The following is a 25,391-nucleotide window of genomic DNA, read 5'->3' as shown; positions in this document are numbered from 1 at the left end:
ATATTGAGCTGCATGAGCTGTTTATATATTTTGGAGATTAATCCTTTGTCTGTTGATTGGTTTGCAAATATTTTCTCCTATTCTGAGGGTTGTCTTTTTGTTTTGTTTATGGTTTCCGTTGCTGTGCAAAAGCTTTTAAGTTTCATAAGGACCCATTACTTTATTTTTGTTTTTATTTCCATCACTCTAGGAAGTGGATCAAAAAAGATCTTGCTGTGATTTACGTCACAGTGTTCTTCCTATGTTTTCCTCTAAGAGTTTTATAGGGTCCACTCTTACGTTAAGATTTCTAATCCATTTTGAGTTTATTTTTGTGTATGCTGTTAGGGAGTGTTCTAACTCCATTCTTTTACATGTAGCTGTCCAGTTTTCCCAGCACCACTTATTGAAGAGACTGTCTTTTCTCCACTGTATATCCTTGCCTCCTTTGTCATAGATTAGTTGACCATAGATGCGTGAGTTTATCTCTGGGCTTTCTATCCTGGTCCATTGATCTGTATTGCTGTTTTTGTGCCAGTACCATATTGTCTTGATTACTGTAGCTTTGTAGTATAGTCTGAGGTCAGGGAGTCTGATTCCTCCAGCTCCGTTTTTTTCCCTCAAACAGCTTTGGCTATTCGGGGTCTTTTGTGTATCCATACAAATTTTAGGATTTTTTTGTTCTAGTTCTGTAAAAAATGCCATTGGTAATTTGATAGGGATTGCATTGAATCTATAGATTGCTTTGGGTAGTATAGTCATTTTCACAGTATTGATTCTTCCAATCCAAGAACATGGCATATCTCTCCATCTGTTGGTATCATCTTTAATTTCTTTCAGCAGTGTCTTATAGTTTTCTGCATACAGGTCTTTTGTCTCCCTAGGTAGGTTTATTCCTAGGTATTTTATTCTTTTTGTTGCAGTGGTAAATGGGAGTGTTTCCTTAATTTCTCTTTCAGATTTTTCATCATTCGTGTATAGGAATGCAAGAGATATCTGTGCATTAATTTTGTATCCTGCAACTTTACCAAATTCATTGATTAGCTGTAGAAGTTTTCTGGTGGCATCTTTAGGATTCTCTATGTATAGTATCATGTCATCTGCAAACAGTGACAGTTTTACTTCTTCTTTTCCAATTTGTATTCCTTTTATTTCTTTTTCTTCTCTGATTGCCGTGGCTGGGACTTCAAAAACTATGTTGAATAATAGTGGCGAGAGTGGACATCCTTGTCTTGTTCCTGATCTTAGAGGAAATGCTTTCAGTTTTCACCATTGAGAATGATGTTTGCTGCAGGTTTGTTGTATATGGCCTTTATTATGTTGAAGTAGGTTCCCTCTATGGACACTTTCTGGAGAGTTTGTATCATAAATGGGTGTTGAATTTTGTCAAAAGCTTTTTCTGCATCCGTTGAGATGACCATATAGTTTTTCTTCTTCAATTTGTTAATATGGTGTATCACATTGATTGATTTGTGTATATTGAAGAATCCTTGCATCCCTGGGATAAATCCCACTTGATCATGGTGTATGATCCTTTTAATGTGTTGTTGCATTCTGTTTGCTAGTATTTTTCTGAGGATTTTTGCATCTGTATTCATCAGTGTTATTGGTCTGTGATTTTCTTTTTTTGTAGTATCTTTGGTTTTGGTATCAGGGTGATGGTGGCCTCATAGAATGAGTTTGGAAGTGTTCCTTCCTCTGCATTTTTTGGAAGAGTTTGAGAAGGATGGGTGTTAGCTCTTCTCTAAATGTTTAATAGAATTCACCTGTGAAGCCATCTGGTCCTGGACTTTTGTTTGTTGGAAGGTTTTTAATCACAGTTTCAATTTCATTACTTGTGATTGGTCTGTTCGTATTTTCTATTTCTTCCTGGTTCAGTCTTGGAAGGTTATACCTTTCTAAAAATTTGTCCATTTCTTCCAGGTTGTCCATTTTATTGGCATAGAGTTGCTTGTAGTAGTCTCTTAGGATGCTTTGTATTTCTGTGGTGTCTGTTGTAACTTCTCCTTTTTCATTTCTAATTTTATTGATTTGAATCCTCTCCCTCTTTTTCTTGATGAGTCTGGCTAATGGTTTATCGATTTTGTTTATCTTCTCAGAGAACCAGCTTTTAGTTTTATTGATCTTGCTATTATTTTCTTTGTTTCTATTTCATTTATTTCTGCTGTGATCTTTATGACTTCTTTCCTTCCACTAACTTTGGGTTTTGTTTGTTCTTCTTTCTCTGGTTCCTGTAGATGTAAGGTTAGATTGTTTACTTTAGATTTTTCTTTTTCTTGAGGTGGGATTGTATTGCTATAAACTTCCTTCTTAGAACTGCTTTTGCTGCATCCCATAGGTTTTGGTTCATCATGTTTTTGTTGTCATTTGTCTCAAGGTATTTTTTGATTTCCTCTTTGATTTCTTCAGTGATCTCTTGGTTATTTACTAACGTATTGTTTAGCCTCCACATGCTTGTGTTTTTTTTTATGGTTTTTTCCCTGTAATTGATTTCTAATCTCAAAGCATTGTGGTCAGAAAAGATGCTTGATATGATTTCAGTTTTCTTAAATTTACTGAGGCTTGATTTGTGACCCAAGATGTGATCTGTCCTGGAGAATGTTCTGTGTGCAGTTGAGAAGAAAGTGTAATCTGCTGTTTTTGGATGGAATGTCCTATAAATGTCAATGAAATCTATCTGGTCTATTGTGTCATTTAAAGCTTGTGTTTCCTTATTAATTTTCTATTTGGATGATCTATCCATTGGTGTAAGTGAGGTGTTAACGTCCCCCACTATTATTGTGTTACTGTCTGTTTCCTCTTTTATAGCTGTTAGTAGTTGCCTTATGTATTGAGGTGCTCCTATGTTGGATGCATATATATTTATAATTGTTATATCTTCTTCTTGGATTGATCTCTTGATCATTATGTAGTGTCCTTCCTTGTCTCTTGTAACATTCTTTATTTTAAAGTCTATTTTATCTGATATGAGTATTGCTACTCCAGCTTTCTTTTGATTTCCATTTGCATGGAATATCTTTTTCCATCCCCTCACTTTCAGTCCGTATGTGTCCCTAGGTCTGAAGTGGGTCTCTTGTAGACAGCATATAGATGGGTCTTATTTTGGTATCCATTCAGCAAGCCTGTGTCTTTTGGTTGGAGCATTTAATCCGTTCACATTTAAGGTAATTATGAATATGTATGTTCCTATTACCATTGTCTTAATTGTTATGGGTTTGTTTTTGTAGGTCCTTTTCTTCTCTTGTGTTTCCCACTTAGAGAAGTTCCTTTAGCATTTGTTGTAGAGCTGGTTTGGTGGTGCTGAATTCTCTTAGCTTTTGCTTGTCTGTAAAACTTTTGATTTCTCCATCAAATCTGAATGAGATCCTTGCTGGGTAGAGTAATCTTCGTTGTAGGTTCTTCCCTTTCATCACTTTAAATATATCATCCTACTCCGTTCTGGCTTGCAGAGTTTCTGGTGAGAAATCAGCTGTTAACCTTATGGGAGTTCCCTTGTATGTTACTTGTCGTTTTTCCCTTGTTGCTTTCAATAATTTTTCTTTGTCTTTAATTTTTGTCAATTTGATTACTGTGTGTCTCGGCATGTTTCTCCTTGGGTTTAGCCTGCCTGGGACTCTCTGCGCTTCCGGAGAGTGGCTATTTCCTTTCCCATGTTAGGGAAGTTTTCGACTATAATCTCTTCAAATATTTTTTCGGGTCCCTTCTCTCTCTCTTCTCCTTCTGGGACCCCTATAATGCAAATGTTATTGTGTTTAATGTTGTCCCAGAGGTCTCTTAGGCTGTCTTCATTTCTTTTCATTCTTTTTTCTTTAGTCTGTTCCGCAGCAGTGAATTCCACCATTCTGTCTTCCAGGTCATTTGTCCGTTCTTCTGCCTCAGTTATTCTGCTATTGATTCCTTCTAGCATATTTTTCATTTCACTTATTGTATTGTTCATCTCTGTTTGTTCTTTAGTTCTTCTAGGTCTTTGTTAAACATTTCTTGCATCTTTTAGATCTTTGCCTCCATTCTTCTTCTGAGGTCCTGGATCATATTCACTATCATTATTCTGAATTCTTTTTCCAGAAGTTTGCCTAGCTCCACTTCATTTAGTCGTTTTTCTGGGGTTTTATCTTGTTCCTTCATCTGGTAAATAGCCCTCTGCCTTTTCATCTTGTCTTTCTGTGAATGTGGTTTTTGTTCCACAGGCTGCAGGATTGTAGTTCTTCTTGCTTCTGCTGTCTGCCCTCTGGTGGATGAGGCTATCTAAGAGGCTTGTGCAAGTTTCCTGATGGGAGGGACTGGTGGTGGGTAGAGCTGGGTGTTGCTCTGGTGTGCAGAGCTCAGTAAAATTTTAATCTGCTTGTCTGCTGATGGGTGGGGCTGGGTTCCCTCCCTGTTGGTTGTTTGGCCTGAGGCGACCCAGCACTGGAGCCTACCTGGCTCTTTGGTCAGGCTAATGGCGGACTCTGGGAGGGCTCACGCCAAGGAGTACTTCCCAGAACTTCTGCTGCCAGTGTCCTTGTCCTCACAGTGAGCCACAGCCACCCCCCGCCTCTGCAGGAGACCCTCCAACACCATCAGGTAGGTCTGGTTCAGTCTCTTATGGGGTCACTGCTCCTTCCCCTGGGTCCCAATGGGCACAGTACTTTGTGTGTGCCCTCCAAGAGTGGAGTCTCTCTTTCCGCCAGTCCTGTTGAAGTCCTGCAATCAAATCCCACTAGCCTTCAACGTCTGATTCTGTAGGAATTCCTCCTCCCTTTGCCGTACCCCCAGGTTGGGAAGCCTGATGTGGGGTTCAGGACCTTTACTCTTGTGTATGGACTTGTGTGGTATAAGTGTTCTCCAGTTTGTGAGTCACCCACCTAGCAGTTTTAGGATTTGATTTTATTGTGATTGCACCCCTCCTGCCGTCTCATTGTGGCTTCTCCTTTGTCTTTGGATGTGGGGTATCTTTTTTGGTGAGTTCCAGTGTCTTCCTGTCAATGATTGTTCAGCAGTTAGTTGTGATTCTGGTGCTCTCGGAAGAGGGAGCGGGTGCACATCCTTCTACTCCGCCATCTTGAACCCATTTTCCAGTTTTTACAATTTTAAATCATACCTTTTTTTAAAAAAAAGAATCTTTATAAATGCTGGTGATATTTTCTATAACCTAGGAAGAATATTCTTTGTTTCTTAGGTACAAACTGTTTTGAAGGCAATCCACCAGAAGGAAGGACAAGAATTAACTGCTTTGCTGAATGCTCCACATATTCAGGTAGAAAATGGAGAGAGCATCATATATGTGGTTTTCCAGCATCCAAAATCACTTTGAATCAGAGTCTCTTGGGGTAAAAGAGACCTCAAATATTAATGTAGCCTGTTTTGATTGCTTACAACTCCCACTACAGAATAATTATTGTTGGATTATATATTTTTGTAGTTAAAGTTAACCACGTTATCTTTGAAACAACTTCTTATTCTTTACAAATTCCTCCCTTTTTTGGTCATATTTTTCCATAAATTTTAATTATCTATGATGTTGGACCCTTGAGGTAATTTTGTTTTTTATGAAGTTTAATAAGCATTTTAGACTTTCATAACTCATCCCAGAGTATTCCCTATTATACCTAACAAATCTTTAGTTATTATTAGCTGTAAAAGATACAGGGTTGCATCTGTACTTCATTTGGAAAGTTTGGAAAGAGATCTGAATATATAATTAATTACAGCACTTCTTTTAAAGGTTTTATGATCAGGATACTATCTATGTACATGATTAGGTTAAAATCTCTCTACAGAAATAAATCATGCTGTTACTTTAAATGCTATGGGTTTCTTTGAAACAGGCACTTTTACTGGCCCATGATAAGGTTGCTGAGCAGGAAATGCAGCTGGAGCCCATTACAGATGAGAGAGTTTATGAAAGCATTGGCCAATATGGAGGAGAAACTGTAAAAATAGTTCGTATAGAAAAGGCTCGAGATATTCCATTGGTAAGTGTCCCACATGTCTGATATATGATCCTTTCTACACAGGGGTCTTCTGTATGGCAGATAGTTGAAGACCCTTTACATTTCTGGTAGTTTTTCTCTTTGGAGGCTAATTGTTTGGAATTCTTTTATGTTCTTCCTCATACTCCTTATTCATCTGAGAAAAAATTTGTTCATCTTTTCTCACCCATAATTTGATGAAAATAATAGCTTGTGAAGTAATTGTTGAACAAAGAAGGGACAAGTAATCTGCTTCATTAATCTGCCAGCTTTTTAAAAAAACATTGGAAGTCTGATCTTTTCATTCAATGTAATTACTTACATACTTCACATATACTTAGAAGTATGCATTGTTTAATGTTACTATTTTGTAGTTTTTATATGTAGAACGTTTTTCTGTTAGTCTGCTATCATTGACTTAATTTTCTTTATTTTCAGAGAAATGTTTTTGAATCTTGAGTTCTCAAATTGTCTTGCACAGTGGTACATGAAATAGGGACTGTATTTTATTAAAGGGCATTTTATGTAACTAGGTGTTTCCCCACCAGAAAAAAAGAACTTGGGAACGTTATGACAAAATTTTAAAATAAAAGTTCAGGAGAAAAGTGTTACAAACTGTCTACTTTCAAGCTTTATTCTGTATTTCATATTTCCAGTTTTTGAGTGTATATATTTCAGTTGTACTTCCAATTTGTGTAATAAGTATTAATGTTTAATACATTTTAATGTGAATTGGATGCAGCTGTAATATTTAACATTTTGATAATTAACCAGATTAGTATCTATCTCTTAATGATATTTTGAATTTAAAAAGACTTTTAGTTACAAGTCATGTTCACTAATTATACCTAAATATAATATAACCATTTGAATAGCATCCAGCATACAGAGAACAAATTTGATTATAGGCTTTCACATTGTTTTTGAGCAAGTGCATTTTTATGCTGTTGTATGCTTCAAAAGTCTGATTTTAGAATTTTAACGAATGGAATGCTTCTGAAGCAAAAAATGTGGGGGAAATGATCAGCTTTCAAACCTAATTGCCATGATTACTCTAGCTGTGTAAATAAATTTTTTCTCAAGATAACTGAAAGCTAGAATTGTTGAATAGAAAAATAAAAATTAAAAAATGAGGAAATGTTGAACAAAAAAATTGCATTTTTATTTAAATATTGGCTATTGAATTTTTTTAAGGGTGCTACAGTTCGTAATGAAATGGATTCTGTCATCATTAGTCGGATAGTAAAAGGAGGTGCTGCAGAAAAAAGTGGTCTCTTACATGAAGGGGATGAAGTTCTGGAGATCAATGGCATTGAAATTCGGGGGAAAGATGTCAATGAGGTTTTTGACTTGTTGGTAAGTTGCCCCGGGTAGAAGAATAATTGATAGACTCTCAAAAGCGTCCTTTGTTATTGGACTTCAGAATAAAATATTTAAAGAGCATTTTAAAAATAACTGTTAAGATCTCTATACAATTTCTAGCATAATTTTCCGATGATATAATTGTTTCCACAATATTTATTAGTAGAATTTTATTCTTGTGGGGGTGGAGGTGCTACTGATTTTTTTTCTTTATTACTACCAGGTATATTTTATTTGCCTCTGAAATCACTAATAATAACTCATTCAAAATATATGTATTAAATGCCTACTGTGTGCTAGTTGCTAGGGAAACAGTAACAAAACAAAGTTCACACCCTCATGATTTTTATGTTCATTTTGGTTTTTCATTACCTACAATTGATTGTTGTTTCCTTAACAATATTAGATAATAACAGTGGTATAGATCTACATTGTTCAATATAATAACCATTAGCTACATGTGCTAGTTATTTCTATTTAAATTAAGTAAAACTTAAAATTCAGTTCCTCATTCTTACTAGCTGCATTTCAGATGCTCAAGAAGCAGTATGTTACTAATGGCTATCATCTGAAGGTGTAGATATAGGAATATGACATTCTGCAATTCCAGTCCACTGATCAGAATTCTATCATCATAGAAAGTTCTGTTAGACAGTGGTGGTATAATCAGGAGGCCATTTAGAGCCAACTTTTGAGGGTAATTTATGATCACTTCTTATATACCCCATCAATCAGATTTATATTCTTATTTACTTAATATGAGTTGTTACATTAGAATCTCTCCTATCTGCTGACGTCTACTGAAGAATCTAGAAAACATCCTCACATCCTTATTGTCACCCAGTCCCATTCATTGCTTTGATAGCACAAAGTGCCAGTGGTCATTGTTCTTAGCCCTTGTTTTACTGGCTGCTGTCTCTAGATTGAGTACTGCTCCCTGCTATCTCAGGACCAGAAGTGTGATTACTGTCTAGGCTGGAGGTAGCTGAGCAAGGCGGGCAGTGGTGTACAGTTGTCCCTTGGTATCCATGGGGGATTGGTTCCAGGGCCCCCATGGATACCAAAACCCATGGATGCTCAAGTCCCTTACATAAAGTGGCATAGTTTTTGCATATAAACTACGTACATCCCCCAGTATACTTTAAATAATCTCTAGATTATTTATAATACCTAATACAATGTAAATGCTAAGTAAATAGCTGTTTGCAGGTGGCAAAATCAAGTTTTCCATTTTGGAACTTTCTGGAATTTTTTTCCATCCACGGTTGGTTGAATTCACAGATATGGAACCCATGAATACGGAGGGCCAACTGTACTGGAAAATAATAGAGAACCTAGCAGTAAGACTCTATACAGTTATAAAATTGAATGACAGAGACAAAGCATCTGGGAAGTAAGAATATTTGTGTACTTACATCGCTTTTCTAATCCTAGTAAAATTACTATTTTAAATTCTACTGTATTAAAATCGATGTATGTCAGAGTAGATAACCCAGAAGTGCTGTAGTATCTTCCAGTCCTTTACTGTGGAATCTTCCTAAACTTAAACTTAATGGAAGACAAAAACCCAAGACTTATGGGCTAAGTGGCTTTTCCCAGTGGACGAGAGGACCAAAATTGCAGAATGTCATATTCCTGGGTAGCTCTATAATGGAGTCCGTGAAAGGCATAATTTGTGCTTCCTGATAAAATGGGATTCATCTTTTCCAATTTTTTTTTTTAAGTCTCCTTGGGGTTCCAGAATAGTCCAGTTTAGGGACTATTGATCATAAGATCATGGAATCATTTTCATAAATACAGCTTTTTAAAATAATGTACTTTTTCTGTTACAGTCTGATATGCATGGTACTTTGACATTTGTTCTGATTCCCAGTCAACAGATCAAGCCTCCTCCTGCTAAGGAAACAGTAGTAAGTGATTTTTTTAATGTTCATTATTTATTTTCTGATGGCTACTGTTTACTTTTTTCTTAATTAACAAACTTGATTTTTTAAGAGTATTTTTAGGGGACTTCCCTGGTGGCACAGTGGTTAAGAATCTGCCTGCCAATGCAGGAGACACGGGTTCAATCCCTGGTCTGGGAAGATCCCACATGCCACGGAGCAATTAAGCCCGTGTGCCACAACTACTGAGGCTGAACTCTAGAGCCCGCGAGCCACAACTACTGAGCCTGTGCACCACAACTACTAAAGCCCACACGCTCTAGGGCCCGCCTGCTGCAACTGCTGACCCCGTGTGCTGCAACTACTGAAGCCCACACACCTAGAGCCCGTGCTTCGCAAGAAGAGAAGCCACTGCAATGAGAAGCCTGTGCACTACAACGAAGAGTAGCCCCCACTTGCCACAACTAGAGAAAGGCTGCGTGCAGCAACAAAGACCCAATGCAGCTGGAAAAAAAAAAATTAAAAAAAAAAAAAAGAGTAGTTTTAGGTTCACAGCAAAATTGAGCAGAAAGTACAGAGTTCCCACGTAATTCCCACTCTCACACATGCACAATCTCCCCTGCTATCAACATTCTACACCAGAGTGGTGTATCTGTTACATTGGTGAATTGATGGTTTCATTATTACCCAAAGTTCATAGTTTACTTTAGGATTCAATTTCGGTGTTGTACATCCTATGAGTTTTGACAAATGTATAATTACATATATCTACCATCGTAACGTACAGAATAGTTTCACTGCCCTAAAAATCCTCTATGCTCTGCTGATTCATCACTTCCTCCCCCCAACCCATGGCAACCACACTGTCTTGACTGTGATGGTTTACCTTTTCCAGAATGTCATATAGTTGGAATCTTACAGTATGTAGTCTTTTCAAATTGGCTTTTTTTCACTAGGGGTAAGCATGTAAGTCCTCCATGTCTTTTCATAGCTTGATAGCTCTTTTCTTCTTAGCACTGAATAATATTCCATTGTCTGGATATACAACAGTTTACCCACACACCTACTGAAGGACATTTTGGTTGCCTCCAGGTTTTGGTAGTTATGAACAAACACCCCTGTGGAGGTTTTTGTGTGGATATAAGTTTTCAGCTCATTAATACCAAGGAATTGAAAACCTCAAACAAAAACATGTTTATCATTTGAGCATCAGAAATGTCACTCTAAATATTTCTTGCACTCAGGTAAAAACAGGTAAATTCAGTAGATTTTATTTAAATAAATATGACATATTAATATCTCAAAGTTAGTGAACTCTGAAAAGTAAAAAAAATAGAAAATACTTCTTTTTCAGAATTTTTATGACTTATAATGTTCAACTTTGTCTTTTTCTGTCAGAATAGGTGGGTTTATTTAACTTAAATATGCTTAGTGTAGTGGGAAAAAGTGCTTTTTACAAAGTATGCACAACTCTTAATTTAGAATGTATATTGCTCTTTATGTTAAATACTCTAGCTATAGTAAAAAATTCATTACCATAAAGACTTCATTACCATATGATCCAGCAATTCCACTCCTAGGTATAGATTCTAAGAGAACTGAAGACATACCTCTTTTCAAAAACTTGTACATGAATGTTCAAAACAGCATTTTTCATAGCAGCCAGAAGGTAGAAACAACTCAGATGTTTGCCAGCTGGTGAATGGAAAACAAAATATGGTATATCCATAGAATGGGATATTATTTGGCAGTTAAAAGGAATAAAGTACTGATATATGCTACAACATGGATGAACCTTGAAAAAGTTATGCTAAGTGAAAGAAGCCATTCACAAAAGGCCGTGTATTGGGTTCATTTATATAAAATGTCCAGAATGGGTAAGTCCATAGAGACAGAAAGTAAATTAGTAGTTACTTAGGTGAAAGGGTGGGGATTTAGGAGGGAATAAGAGTGATTCCCAATCAGTAGGGCTTTGATAAAAATGTTCTGAAATTGTTTGTGGTTGCATGACTCTAAATTTACTAAAAACCACCCAACTGTACACATGGGTGACTTGTATAGCATATGAATTATATCTCAATAAAGCTGTTAAAAAGTCGTAGACTTCAGTGTGCTGGATTAACATGGTAGCCTGATGTATTGCATCTGTTACTATTCTTAATTTTTGTACAAGCATAACAATTTGAAAGGGAACACAGTTTAATTTTTTTCTTAATATTTCATCACAGTTATGCTTTATATTTTGGCTATTGTTCCATCTTTTCCCTTTATTGGAACATATTGAAGTCAATGTTGCATTTGCAACCTTCCTTCTGTTTAAAGTTCTTTGTAGGAAGAGAAATGAGGAAATAGTTTGTCTTTGGATTTCAACAGCCTTATTCTCAGTGCACTATTCTTTTCCACATATCTCTCCTATGAACAAGCCCTGAACTTCAAAAGTAGCTATGCAGTGTGAGGAGACACAACAGAAGAAGGTTGGAATACTTGCTTACTTATATGACTTTAACAAGAAAGGGAGAGAAAGGAAAAGAAAAGATGCTAGGCTTATCCCTTTTAGAATACAGCATTTGATGGGTAGAGGTGTTTTCAAAATAGAAATGATGTGCAATATTTTTTTTTCCCTTCATTTCCTCCTTTCATTGAGAAGAACTCTCAATTGCAATATCTCTTGTAAAGTTTTTATCAAACTTAAACAGGTTTGAAATGAGCTACTATTATTAATGCTCGCATTGAAGATTTCCGCAAGGAAAACAGTGATAGTATATCATAATTTTATTTGGCATATGCAGAATAATTTTATATGGGATTAGTGATTTTAAGAAATAACCATTTTTTAAAATTGAAGTATAGTTGATTTACAATGTTATGTTAGTTTCTGGTGTACAGCAAAGTGATTCAGATGTCTATCTATTCTTTTTCATATTGTTTTTCATTATGGTTTATTACAGGATATTGATTATCTTTCCCTGTGCTATTCAGTAAGACCTTGTTGTTTAACTATTTTATATATAGTAGTTTGTATCTGCTAATCCCAAACTCCTAATTTATCCCTCCCCCACCCCCTTTCTGTTTTGGTAACCGTAAGTTTGTTTTCTACCTCTGTGGGTCTGTTTCTGTTTTGTAAATAAGTTCATTTGTATCATATTTTAGATTTCACATATAAGTGATACCATATGGCACTTGTCTTTCTCTTTCTGACTTCATTTAGTATGATAATCTCTAGGTCCATCCATGTTGCTGCAAATGGCATTATTTCATTCTTTTTTATGGCTGAGTAGTATTCCATTGTATATGTACCACATCTTCTTTATCCATTCATCTGTTGATGGACATTTAGGTTGCTTCCATGACCTGGCTATTGTAAATAGTGCTGCTATGAACACTGGGGTGCATATATCTTTTTTCATATTAGAGTTTAATTAGAACCAATTTATTAAGCATAATTATGGTACAGGTCAGGATCTAGTAAGAGCAACAAAAGGTTATCTTTCTGATGTATGTTTTGTGATGTTAGAAAGAAACATGCGTTTAAGATAACAAAATAGGTGTTATCTGAAACTCCATCATAATCACTTGCTGAATTATAACATTACAAATGGCAAGACTAAGCTGTGTCAGGAGAAGTACTCCCTTATTTGGTAAGTTTCTTTTGTATCACACATAGCAGCCAGGGGTTGCTCCATTGATTGCAGTGGACAAAAGTCTTGACACCTTTGTAGTTTAGCTTCCTAGGTTACTGGCACATTTGTCCGAGGAAACATATGCATTGTTTAAACTGCAGTTACCTTCTCCCCACATTGACTAAAAGAAAAGTTGGAGTTCCCAGAGAAGTGTGTAAAACTTTAGATTATTTCACAATATAATTGAAATAATATTGAAGGGAGGAAATAGAATATTTGAGCCGAAGGCACTTTTTTCGTCTAGTGTAATGCCCAAATATAAACAGGAGTAAATTGAAATGTAGGGGATCACACTAGTTATTAGTGATGGAATATGCACTAGAAAATTCAGAGATTATTGGTTGTCCAATAAGTGTTAGCTGTTATTATGATTACTTACTTTGTGCCAGGCACCATACTAATTGTTTTACATGTGTTATCTCATTTAATTCTTATAGTATCCCTTTTAAGTATAGCTATCTTTATTATTCCCATTTAACAAGCATTGCAACTAGAATTAGAAAGGTCAAGTTAATTGCCCAAGCCCACTATTGGTGAGTGACTGAGCCAGGACTAGAACCCATGCCTATTCCAGAACTTTTGCTCTTAACTGCTGTGTAATATAACAGGTACTGTCCCACAAAGCTACTAAATGTTATAAGGTTTCTGTATTACTGTTTATTATCAGTCCAAAGAAAATAATTACAATACCATGATAGAAAATTGTAACTATGGGTGAATTAACCTGTTAGTAGCTATATGATATGATATGATAGTGAGTCTGGATTATGAGTACAATAAAAGCATATTATGAGACTTTAGTATTTGAAATTGAGGTAGGATCTCTTCTGTCTGTAGGAGACTTGATAACTCTAATAATGCTGGGAGCATGACTGAAGTCTCTTGATTTTGGGGGTCTGGGCTGGGAGTATGGGAGAAAGATGTAGTTTTAGGGGAATTTAAAGACTTAGGAGGATACTAAAATCACAGTTCAGGGATACAAACCATAGAATTAACCACTAGGCCAGTGGTATTAATAATTGAAATATTATGGGCCCCAAATAATTTTTTTCCTCACAATGAATATCTACTTGATCCCTTTTGTGTACTAGGGCACTGTGCTAATAAGTGCTAGCTTTATAATAAAGAACATGATATTAATTATAGTTTGCAGTAAGTGATAAGATGGAAATCAATAGAATATGAACACTGAGAATAAAAGGAGGTGGATTGATTATATAAGGTTGGCAGGAAAGGCCTCCTGGAGGAGGCAACATGAAGCTGAGACCTGTAGAATGAGATGAAGCCAGGCCTGTTAATTACCAGAAGGGCTTTCAGGTATAATTTCTAAAGAACTTTGTGTTTGGAAAGCCTGTAGGAATGGAGCAAAGTAGGGGAGTAGAAAGGTGGGGAGGGAATTCTAAGAGATGAGGCTTGAGAGGTAGATAGGGCCAGGTCAAGTAAGTCTTCTTGGCCATGGCAGGGAGTTTGCATTTCAAATACAGTAACATGGTCTGATTTGTATTTAAAAACAAAACACATCTGGCTGCTGGGTGGAAATTGGATTAGTAGAGCCAATAATGGAAGCAAGGAGATTTAGGAAACTTTTGCTGAAGCCATTATAAAGTATGATGTTGACTTTTAAATTTCGATGATAGCAGTGGTAGTGGAGAATATGAATCAGGCTATGTTCTGAAGTAGAAATGACAGGACCTTGTAATGAATGTGGAGAGTAAAGGATAGGGAAGAAGCAAGGATGCTCGAACAACTGGGTGGATAGTGGTGGTGCTTACTAACAGGAAACGTGGAGGAAAAACTGGTTTGGGGAGAAAAATCCAAAGGTTTATTTTATAGATTTGAGATACCTGAGAGGCATTCAGGTAGAGATATCGAATGCATAGAATAGAATATATCATTTTGGAATTCTAAGGAGAGATCTGGGCCATAGTTGTATTTATTGTGGGGAAATCAGGTCAGGGGAGCAGTCTGTTTATATGTACTTTATTTGTTTGCAAAAAATTCTACAGATTTTAAACAATGATAGGTTAAGGATTGTTCATAGCCTGTGAAGATAACTGGGTTGAAAGGAAAGGTTGAGAACCACTGCCATCCAGTATACTTACTTTTCTCTTAGAGGTATAAAATATATAATATAATTTTCATCTTAATTTTTTCTCATTTGGAAGAAGATCTGGAATTTTATAATGCAATAAAATTTTTATAAATATTTTATCAGAAGATGAAAAAATATTGAAAATTTCAGTGTACAGTATATTAGATGGACATTCCCTTCCAGGTTAGGGCAGTTGCTCTATTAAGTTTGCTGTTACCCTAAGGCTCGTATTTTTGTCTGCCTACTACTACTAACCATTAACTGGATGCCCCACAGATATCCCAAATTTCTCCTGTTAAAAATGGAAGAGAACAAATAATAAAGATATTCCTTCTTGAATGGGCCTCGGAGAGGAGGAATCTCAGGATGAGGAGAAGGAATTTGAAAACTGTTGCTTGACACTGCAAAGGCTTTTCTTGATGCTGCCCTTAGTTTTATAATCTGCCTTATGGTAAAGTTTAGGCCAAAGACAAAATAAGACACACTTTCACTATTTTCTCTTCCATAAGTAATTTTAAAAGTTAGAGATAAATCTAGTATAATAAGAAATACAGAAATAAAAATTACAAGGAAAAGTTATTTTTGAGCATTGAATCCCTTAGGAAAGATGTAAATAAATTAATGAATTATTATTCCTTTACTGTGTTCCCATCATTAGGACTTCAAATGTGAATAGCTTACATGTGCTTAAAAAAAAGAGGCAAGGAGAAAAATGTTGGACTGGAAGATAATTGTGTCTAAACAGCCCTGTAATTTAAAATTTAAACAGATGATTTTGTTTGGATTAGAAATCAAACATTGTTTTGATCAGATACATCATACTGATACTACAGCATTGTTAAACCCTGGAGCTTTCCTCTAGGGGTCGGCATCTCTCCTTCATTTAAAAAGGACTCTGTTTTCTTTTCTGTGGGAAAGGAAATAAATTAGCCACTAACAGAGCTGAAGAGGAAAGATTGCTGGAGATAACTTCTAGAGCTGATCAGAATTGCAGTGGAATACAGGCATACTTCAGAGATACTGCAGGTTCTGTTCCAGACCACTGCAATAAAGTGAGTCACACTGGGCAAGGAAATAAATTAGCCACTAACAGAGCTGAAGAGGAAAGATTGCTGGAGATAACTTCTAGAGCTGATCAGAATTGCAGTGGAATACAGGCATACTTCAGAGATATTGCAGGTTCTGTTCCAGACCACTGCAGTAAAGTGAGTCACACTGTATCTGCAAAATGCAGTAAAGTGAAACACAATAAAACAAGGTATGCCTATATATAGATAGAAGTCACATAGTACATGTCAAGTCAATACTCAGACTTTTACTCAGTCAAATGGTTAATTTCCCTGTTATGAAATAAACTTTGCTCTCAATTTTACTCCTCTTCCCAGCCTGCACAAAGAGGGGCCTCATTCCAAACCAACTAAATCTGAATAGTCAAGAGGTAAAACCTAAGCAGAGTAGGGAGAAAAGCATCTCTGGGTGATTTTGTTTGGCCTCTGGCAAAGGTCATAGACTTAGGTACAGCGTCCTCACTGGTCTATTTAGTTTCCCTCAGGGTAGTAGTTCCCTGAGATTTTAGGGTACATCTTAAACAGCATGTATGTGACAATTATCCAAGGAACCTAATTAAAATACAGAGTCTGAAAGTTTGAGACGTGGCATAGGAAGTCAGTATTTTAATAAACATCCTAGCAGGTGTTCTGAGCAAAACAGTTTGAAAACAACATGCTGGGTATTGATTTCAGAAAGTGATTTGATAAAATCATCAATCAGGCTGACAAAGTAGTCTGATTTCATGGATCTTTGAAAAGCTTGATAATAAAATGATCTCTCCACCACCATAAATGATGCCTATAATTTCATGTTCAGATTGCCAAGATTGTTTGACTAAAAAGCAACAATTTAAACAGATGTAGAAGCATTATTGATTAACAGGGATGGTACTCAAGCAGAGATTTTTTTTTTTTTTTAATCATCCTATAGATTCGAGACTTATCATGCCAGGATTACAAAATTGTATGTATAGTCTTTTTACCCAGTCTCTCAACTGTTTTGACTCACTACTACCCTGTATAACTCTCTAAAATTCATTTTTGGTTTTAACTGACAAAATTTTCAAGATTTTATTAAAAAGTCTGTTTTTCATATCAAGAATAAGGCTGTTTAGGGCACATTCCAGTTGGAATGCAGCAGAACACTGTTAAATTGAGTGAGGTATCTTAAACATACTTAATCCAAGAGTGTGTACTATGTGATTCCATTTATATGAAGTAAAATACAGGGAAACTAATCTATGCGAGAAATCAGGGTGATGTTTACCCTTGGAGGACAAAACTAATCTATGCTAGAAATCAGGATGATGTTTATCCTTGGAGGACATAGCATGGCTAGTGACCGAAAGGAACGTGAGGCGGAGCTTCTGAGGTGCTGGTGATATTCTGGTTCTTGATTTGGGTGCTGGTTACACAGGTTTGTTTTGTTTATGAAAATTAATTGAGCTATACATTTAGGATTTTGTGTACTATTTGAACTTACGTAGTACATCAATGAAAAGCTACCCCCCAAAAAGCAGACTAGCATATAAGTTCTATATTTTTAACTGAATCACTTGCTTTACTTCAGTGTTGCTCTTTGTATATTGAGACTTAGATTTCCTCGTTTTCTATTTATAGCAGTAAAATATTTTTCTGAAATTAAAAAATACAGTATTCTTTATCTAAAGATACCTTCAAACAAAATTTCTGAAAGAGACTGTTGCTTTCATGAGGATTCTTGGTTATTATAATGGAGGGATATGTATTATATATATATCACTTAAAATGTATTTTATCAAATTTCATATAGTCTCATTATTGATTGAGAATAGTCAATTTTTAAGTGTTTCAGGAGCTGAAAAAAGATAGTGTTTTCTCATAAAATAGTTTTTGAAGCAGACCAGTATTATCTTTATGATTGGTGGCCTCAATTATGGTTAGGGTAAAAGGCTTAAGGAAAGTCAAATAACAATTGGATAGAAAAGGACTCAGAATTATAAAATTCTTAGGCTGTCAATCAAGTACCTGGCTCACTAAACCCAAACCTGAAATATAACCTATGTGGGGCAGAAAAACTCATTGAAAATAGGTGTAGGATTTTGTTAGATGAAAATGGGCTTTTTACAGATTTTGGAAATGCCACATGCCATTTGACCAGCTTGGATAAAAAGTACAGATAGAGGGGTTAAAGAGAATATTAATTCCTTTATACCTCCTAAGAAGTAAGAATACTTTGTTTATCTTAGAAGTATATTGAAGAAAACAGCATTGGAAATAACTTAGCTTTCAGTAAGGTTCATGTGAATGCTTACCTTTAGTGCTAAGAGCGTAACAGTTTTTGGATATGCAAAAACACAGTTAACAAAAATTTTAACTTGTACCACTAGTAATAAAGCCTATGTATAGAACACAATAGGAATGATTATAAACTTGATTTAGATAATTTTAGCAGTTTAGGGTGTCATTATTTATGAACCTGAACATATCCCTTTAGAAGAAACTCTGAAAGAGATTAAGGCACAGTCGCACTGACAGTGTGGTCAAGAAGGGATGATGGCTCCAGGGAAACTGACACTCACCTGCTTAGATGACAGATGTGGTGAGGTTTACAGTCTACCTTTCCTGGTAGTAGTGGTTTAGAAATTACATACCTTACTGCAGAGCCATTGTTTTCACAGGTCAGGAATGGAAGGGGAGGGAGTCTGTATTACATTCCTTCTGCTTCTATCAAACCTTTGAGGCCCCTTAGCACCTCAGCTTGTTAGCAGCTAACAGTGCAGTGTTTTGCATACTCTTGTACATGTTTGCAATCAACAGGACTGTCTTAACTGAAGAAAACAGATGAGTCTGGGAAAATTCTGCTCCCAAAATACAGTTACTAAACTAACCTCCCTTCTTTCAATTCATAATATCTTTGCACTAATGAAAAATGTAACATTTTAATTATATTTATGCTGAATATTGTGTGTTGCCATTTCATTATTGTTGTTTTTACTTTTACCCTTTTTATCTTTTAGATCCATGTAAAGGCTCATTTTGACTATGACCCCTCAGATGACCCTTATGTTCCATGTCGAGAGTTAGGTCTGTCTTTTCAAAAAGGGGATATACTTCATGTAATCAGTCAAGAAGATCCAAATTGGTGGCAAGCCTACAGGGAAGGGGATGAAGATAATCAGCCTCTAGCTGGGCTTGTTCCAGGTAAGAGACAGTATAGTAGAAAGTACAAAGTTTAAAAAAACATTTAAAATACAAATCTTCAAAGAGGAAAACTCACTTTTTCATGCCTTTTAAAAAATGATGTAATTACTTTTTCACGTCATTGATTTTTATGTTGTGTCTGTAACATAAGTATCTTGAATATAAATTAACCAATTTATTGGGCTTTAGAATGGAATTACGATATAATCTCGTCAGCCAATCCCATGTTGTGCTACATTCACTGTAGGTACATTGAGACTACCCTGTTTTCAAGGCAACAAAACTTGTATTGAACAACAAAAGCATCAAGGCAACAAAACTTATACTGTTAACAAGAGATTATCATCAACTGGGGCATCAAACTTGATATCTAAATAGGAATTTGTTAAGATGCATCACTTTATAAGGAATCAGGAGAGTAAGACTACTGAATTTATCTCTCCTAAGATATCTTAGGGTGGAAATAGGATGCCCCCAACTTTTCATTGAAGAAAACTCTCTAATTTAGACTATACTAAAATAAAACTTTAGCTCACATTGGACATTAAGATTATTAAGGGAACATATTTCTTCTAAAGAGTGAAGATGATGCTTAATGGAATGAAGTGTATAGATGTAATTTTTCCTACAGATTGTTCCTGCAGTTCCCAGGATGTGGGTATGGTGGAATGAGAGAAACAGAACCAAGGAAAGTATAATAAGATATTAGTGAAGGCAAAGGAATACTTACAGTATGATGAAATGGGAATAAAGTGATAATTCATCAGCTTATTCACTCAAAAAATACTGTTATATCAGCACTGTATAAGGCACTGAGATAAGCTTCTCTTTCATATTTGACTTTAAAGCATATCTGTTAATACTTTCATTATACATTAAAACAATATGTATTTTTTTGTGTGTGTGTGCCCTACTTTATAATACTTACATGGAATTGTCTATTACAGTACTTTGTACCGTATATTCTCAGTTTGTAAACTTCTAGGCCAGTGACTACATCTTACTTATTCTTTTAAATTTCAGCAGTATCTGCTAAATTAATAAATAGGTGGTTTTTAAAAATAGTTCTGCCAGAACTGGTGCTTCTGAATTAGACCTTCTAAGGCTCTTTTTTTTAAAAAAAAACTCTTCCAAACTTTGTCTTTTGCCTATAACATTTTTTAGGGATTATACCTCCTATTAAACCTTAAGATTTTAAGCATAACAGATTTGGCTATAGAATTTGGCTTACAATGAATGTGACTACAAGTAATACATTATGTGTATAATAAAGTCACAGCCACAAATCATCTGCTTTAAAACCCCAAAGCTGGAGATTCTGTGTATACTGGCTCATATATCAAGGAAGGAGGAATGGGCTTCTTATATTAAGTTCAGAGGATGATACTATACCCTTGATTCTTCACAGTAACAGTTACAGGAACATTCCTCTAGAATCCTGGGGTACTGGGCAGCCATCATGGTTCATAGTGCTTGTGCCAGATATCAGTTTGATATCTTTCACCATGTCAGCTTTAGCCCATAAATACTTAGAACTAATATCTATTGACTGATTGATTACATTGAGTTTCTGAAAATATATAGATAAATCAAGGAAATTTTAATGATATCATTTGTAAGTCTTTTTATAGGACAAATAAATAGACCCACATTAGTTTGAGTTTGACAGTTTTCTGTCAGAAGGATTTCTAAGAGGTTATAATGTCCATCTCCCACTAATGTCTGCTTCTATTTCAAAAACAGTCTACATATGTGTGTACTATAAAAATGTGCCATAGCAGTACATTACTGTAATGTTTTTAAACATTTTAATATGTAAATTATTTAAATTATTTTGTTCTTTTTTTCTAAATCTGTTGAAGTCAAATACTTTTTTAAAAAATTTAATGCTCTTAAAAATTTCCCTATAGTCATAGCTACTTGTTTTATCTAGAAACACAATCTGTACAGCCTCTGGAGATAACTTGATTTCTTTTAATGCTTTTTATATATATCAAACTCAATACTGTTTTTGCTTGTGCTCTTATAAAATGCACTAAGTTCAACAGATTATCCCGACATAGATGGAATTTGCTTATTGATTTTTAAGAATCTCTGGCCTGAAATGGAAAGAATTAAATATAAAAATTAAATATAAAAGTAGAACTCTAATTCAGAATTTTCTAACTAAAACCACTTTTATCCTTCAGAAAAAAAATACATTTGATTCTAAGGTAGATGTCTGAAAAGAACATGAAAATCAGAAACCTTGAAAGCCTCCTATATTAAAATCTTAATCCGGAGAGGAAAAACATAATAGGTTTTTCATTTATTTGTATCATGGGTAGCTTAAGGTAAAAATGAAAAATCTTTAAAGCTTATACATACATACAAAGAAAAAGAGGGATTGAAAATGATAAATGCAAGGGAATATGTTGAATGGTGTCTTGGAATCAAAAACTGGTGAATGTTTACATATTATTTTGGAAAGTTAACTCCTAGAATTAATTTGCTTGATTTGCAATAATTCAAATGATCAGAACCATTGTAACATCCAGCACAGTGCTTTCCACATAGTAGATGCTAAATGAAGACTTTGTAAAAATTGAACTATTAAATTTTCTAGCACTGGTTTGTTATTTATCTTTTTTAATAGATGATATATAGTCCAGTAATACATGTTCTAGGATTGATTGAGAGCAAGGTTGAGACTTAATACTTTAACTGTTTGGAGCTTATAATCATAGTTGACATACTCTCATGTGGTGGCAGGAGGATTTAGAAGGGATTATAAATGAAGAGTTACTTCTGGTGTTGTCCCTTGATTTAAAAAAAAATACTTCTATCCTTTTGACTTAACTATTTTACTCTTTTTCCTTTCTGCTTATTAGGGAAAAGCTTTCAGCAGCAAAGGGAAGCCATGAAGCAAACCATAGAAGAAGATAAGGAGCCAGAAAAATCAGGTTGGACACTTATATTTGACATTGAGGTTTCTTGGGTCTTCATCTGGAATCAGGTTTAGATTTACGTATCAGAACTGTCAAGAAAGATGTATTCATGGCAAGAGTGATGTGAGAAGCAAAACTGATTACCTTAGGACTGTAAAGGAAGGAGAGGATTTAAGTATTAAAGATTATCTGTCTCTGATGTGAGATTAATGGAAAATTATAACTACTTCTCTGAAAAATAGTTCTTCTATGAACAATGTAACACGTGTCTATAAATTTAAATTTAAAACTATTTGAGTTCTTCTATTTGAAATGTGTAGCTTTATTCAAGGAAACAAGTACCACATTTATACTTATGTTTTTGATTCTCAACAGGAAAACTATGGTGTGCAAAGAAGAATAAAAAGAAGAGGAAAAAGGTTTTATATAATGCCAATAAAAATGATGGTAAGTTCCACTCTCAGATATAGTTGTATTTATATCCGAAAGAGGTCCATATCTAACACTTGAAAGAAATTAAATTGATATTTTCAAGGAATTTTATTTCTGGTCCTGGCCTCTTAATGTAACATGTGTGCTTAATAAAACCATTTAGCAGAAATTATTTTCTTTTGGAATCCTATGAGGAATGCACAGTTTTAAATTCTGAGAAAAACTGGTATAAAAATTATAGTACAATTTAGCATGTACAGTGTTATATTGATAGTTTCCTCATAAATTTTTTCCTACTTAAACTCTTTATTTGCAAAATTAATACATGTTTCTAACAAATTCTAACAATATAGCTGTATTTTAAGTAAAAAATGAACATTTTGTCTACAGTAACTCATGTCACCAAGGCAACCCATTCCATAGAGCCTGCTTACTGAGTCAGGCACACAGGAGAGTTTTTTGTTCTATTTTAATTTATTGTTAAGATTAAAAAATTTTTAAGTTGTAGCTTCTCTTAAAATCAAAAGCTCTAGTAACACTGGGCTCATATTCCCACATGACACTGGTCTGCTGGACCTGAATGATGGCTTTTGCCTTTATACTGGGCACCTACTTAGTTCAGCAGTCTCCGCCACATCCAATTTTTTATAAACCCAGCCTGATTTAGTGCTTTCATTACCTTCTTGGTTGGTCCTTATGGGCTTTAGAATTTGCTACCCCTTCTTTTAATTCACATTAGAAACAAGCCAAATAATAAAGCAAAGGAAGTCTTTAACTTCTTACACAATTTATAAGGCTTATTTTTATTCTCTCAATACCTTGAAAATTTCTTAAGTGGCATAAATTAAACTAGTGAAAATAAAATGTTATAGATTATTGGAAAATTTGATACAAAACTAAACCTGAGATTCCATCTACTATAATAAAATTTTTTTTCCCAAAATAAACATTCTTAATGCTAATTGATAGATTATGTAGCTAAGAAGATTTATTGGAATTTTAATCTTTTCCTCTATACTTGGGTAAGTGATTAATATCTGTTTCTTTATCTTTTGAAATACACTAAAATTAACTGGTTCAGCTCTAATAGCTGTTATAATATATCTACGTCTGTGAGTCAAAATGCTTCCACAGTCTGATTGTACATGTTAGAAGAAGGAACTTAGATTTTTCAGAGGGAAAAGCGTTTTGAGAAGGGAAGGAATTACGTTTCTGTTCATAGTGCTGTTATCATAATTAACATTTTTATTAATAACTATCATTTATAATAACTTCTATTCCAGGGGCAGTAACCTTCATCCATTTAGTTCTCAAAATAAATTCCTTGAGGTTACAGATTAATGAATTCAAGTTCAGATGTGAAAGTGGCCTGCTTAAGTTCTTACAGCTAATACATGGCTGAGTTGGAGTTTAAACAACTAGAGTTTGAGTTCCTGCTCTGTGCTCTGTGCTAAGCACTGACAAGATTAAGATGGTCCCCTGCCCCCATGGAACTTACAGCTGACCGTCTGACTACACATCACCCAGTTAGGTGAAGTAATATGATTGAGAAGATAGCAGGTCGCTAGTTGTCTGCCTTTGTTCTTACCACTTGATAGCTCTGATTTCATCTGGATTATGGGCTTTAGGAATGTTACCCCACCTGTTATAATTTATACCTCTTCTTGAATCATGATCTCAGGTTAGTATTAGTATTCCAGAATAAAGTAAACATAAGTGTAGAAAGTTGGATAGCATAGATATGCTGTGTTTTCAAGTTATATGATCACAGAAAAGTATTCCAGCTTTCTCTGATAACACTAGTTGCAGCACTATTTGTAAATGTTTGTCTATGCCAGGTATTGTTTTCAGCATATACATTGTCTTCTCCTTAAACCAACTCTCTAATTAAAGTATTAGTATCCCCATTTTACAAAAATGACAGATATTATTCTCATTAGTTTATCCCTTGGTGCCTCACCCTCTGTCAAAGTATTGGCTGCAAACTAGCTATTTTATATGAATCAGTATAGTTATATTGTATTAAACATTCAAACACAGTATGAAACGAGAAGCAATAAACATTTCTAGAAGGATTAATATATTATTTGATTTATTTTCATAATCCTGGCAAGGATATAATGACATGGGAAAATACTCATGATATAATGCTACCTGGTTATTACTGTCTTGATCCCAAAAGTTAAGCATTTTTAATGATAATAACTTGTGCTTTTTTGCAATTTTTTGAAAGATCTATGAGTATATCTTTATTACATGGCAATAATTCCATCTGAAGGGCTTAACTTTTTCTTTTTCAAAGATTATGACAATGAAGAGATCTTAACTTATGAGGAAATGTCACTTTATCATCAGCCAGCAAATAGGAAAAGACCTATCATTTTGATTGGTCCACAGAACTGTGGCCAGAATGAATTGCGTCAGAGGCTCATGAACAAAGAGAAAGACCGCTTTGCATCTGCAGTTCCTCGTAAGTTTGGATGCATTCCCATTTTCCTGTGCTTTTCAGCTTACCACCTTAGAACCTAACTGTGTAGGGAAGTTTTTCACCCATTTCATCAAAAGAGTGTTGTCCAAGAAAGAGGAACTTTGTTTTAACCAAATCTTTTGAGAGTTTTCTATTAAAGATAGTCACTCTTGATAAATATACATTTTTCCTAAGAGTATGGTACTAATTACTTTCTAAATGAATTTCAATTTGGGCATCTTACAGTGCCCTGCTCAGTATGGAATCAGCTCCTGGTTTTTTTAACTGATGCAGAAGATAGAAATTTAGACCTAATTTAGACCTAATTTCTGAATACAGAAGTTCTGTTTAAAGATTGTATAGTACCTAATCTTATGGAAAAACTG

The 25,391-nt window shown here is 34.9% G+C and overlaps 1 protein-coding gene across 9 annotated transcripts in view; it reads left to right on the top strand.

Annotated features, from left to right (window-relative positions):
• Window positions 1-25,391, top strand: part of PALS1 (protein associated with LIN7 1, MAGUK p55 family member) — a 105,486-nt gene that overhangs the window by 62,481 nt on the left and 17,614 nt on the right. For all 9 annotated transcript variants that reach the window (XR_014261028.1, XR_014261029.1, XM_082451640.1 and 6 more), the window contains 8 exons: window positions 5,138-5,215; window positions 5,787-5,933; window positions 7,125-7,286; window positions 9,125-9,202; window positions 18,996-19,179; window positions 22,050-22,121; window positions 22,482-22,553; window positions 24,841-25,008. Coding sequence is in view for 7 of the 9 variants with exons in the window: in XM_082451640.1 (XP_082307766.1) it covers window positions 5,138-5,215; window positions 5,787-5,933; window positions 7,125-7,286; window positions 9,125-9,202; window positions 18,996-19,179; window positions 22,050-22,121; window positions 22,482-22,553; window positions 24,841-25,008 (961 nt within the window). In the remaining 2 variants the exon portion in view is untranslated. The remainder of the gene's footprint in view (window positions 1-5,137; window positions 5,216-5,786; window positions 5,934-7,124; window positions 7,287-9,124; window positions 9,203-18,995; window positions 19,180-22,049; window positions 22,122-22,481; window positions 22,554-24,840; window positions 25,009-25,391) is intronic.

Source organism: Balaenoptera physalus, assembly GCF_965194825.1.
Source record: "Balaenoptera physalus genome assembly, chromosome: 2".
Classification (NCBI taxonomy): Eukaryota; Metazoa; Chordata; class Mammalia; order Artiodactyla; family Balaenopteridae; genus Balaenoptera; species Balaenoptera physalus.
The sequence above is the reverse complement of the archived record's forward strand: the minus strand, read 5'-3'. Positions and strand labels throughout refer to the sequence as shown.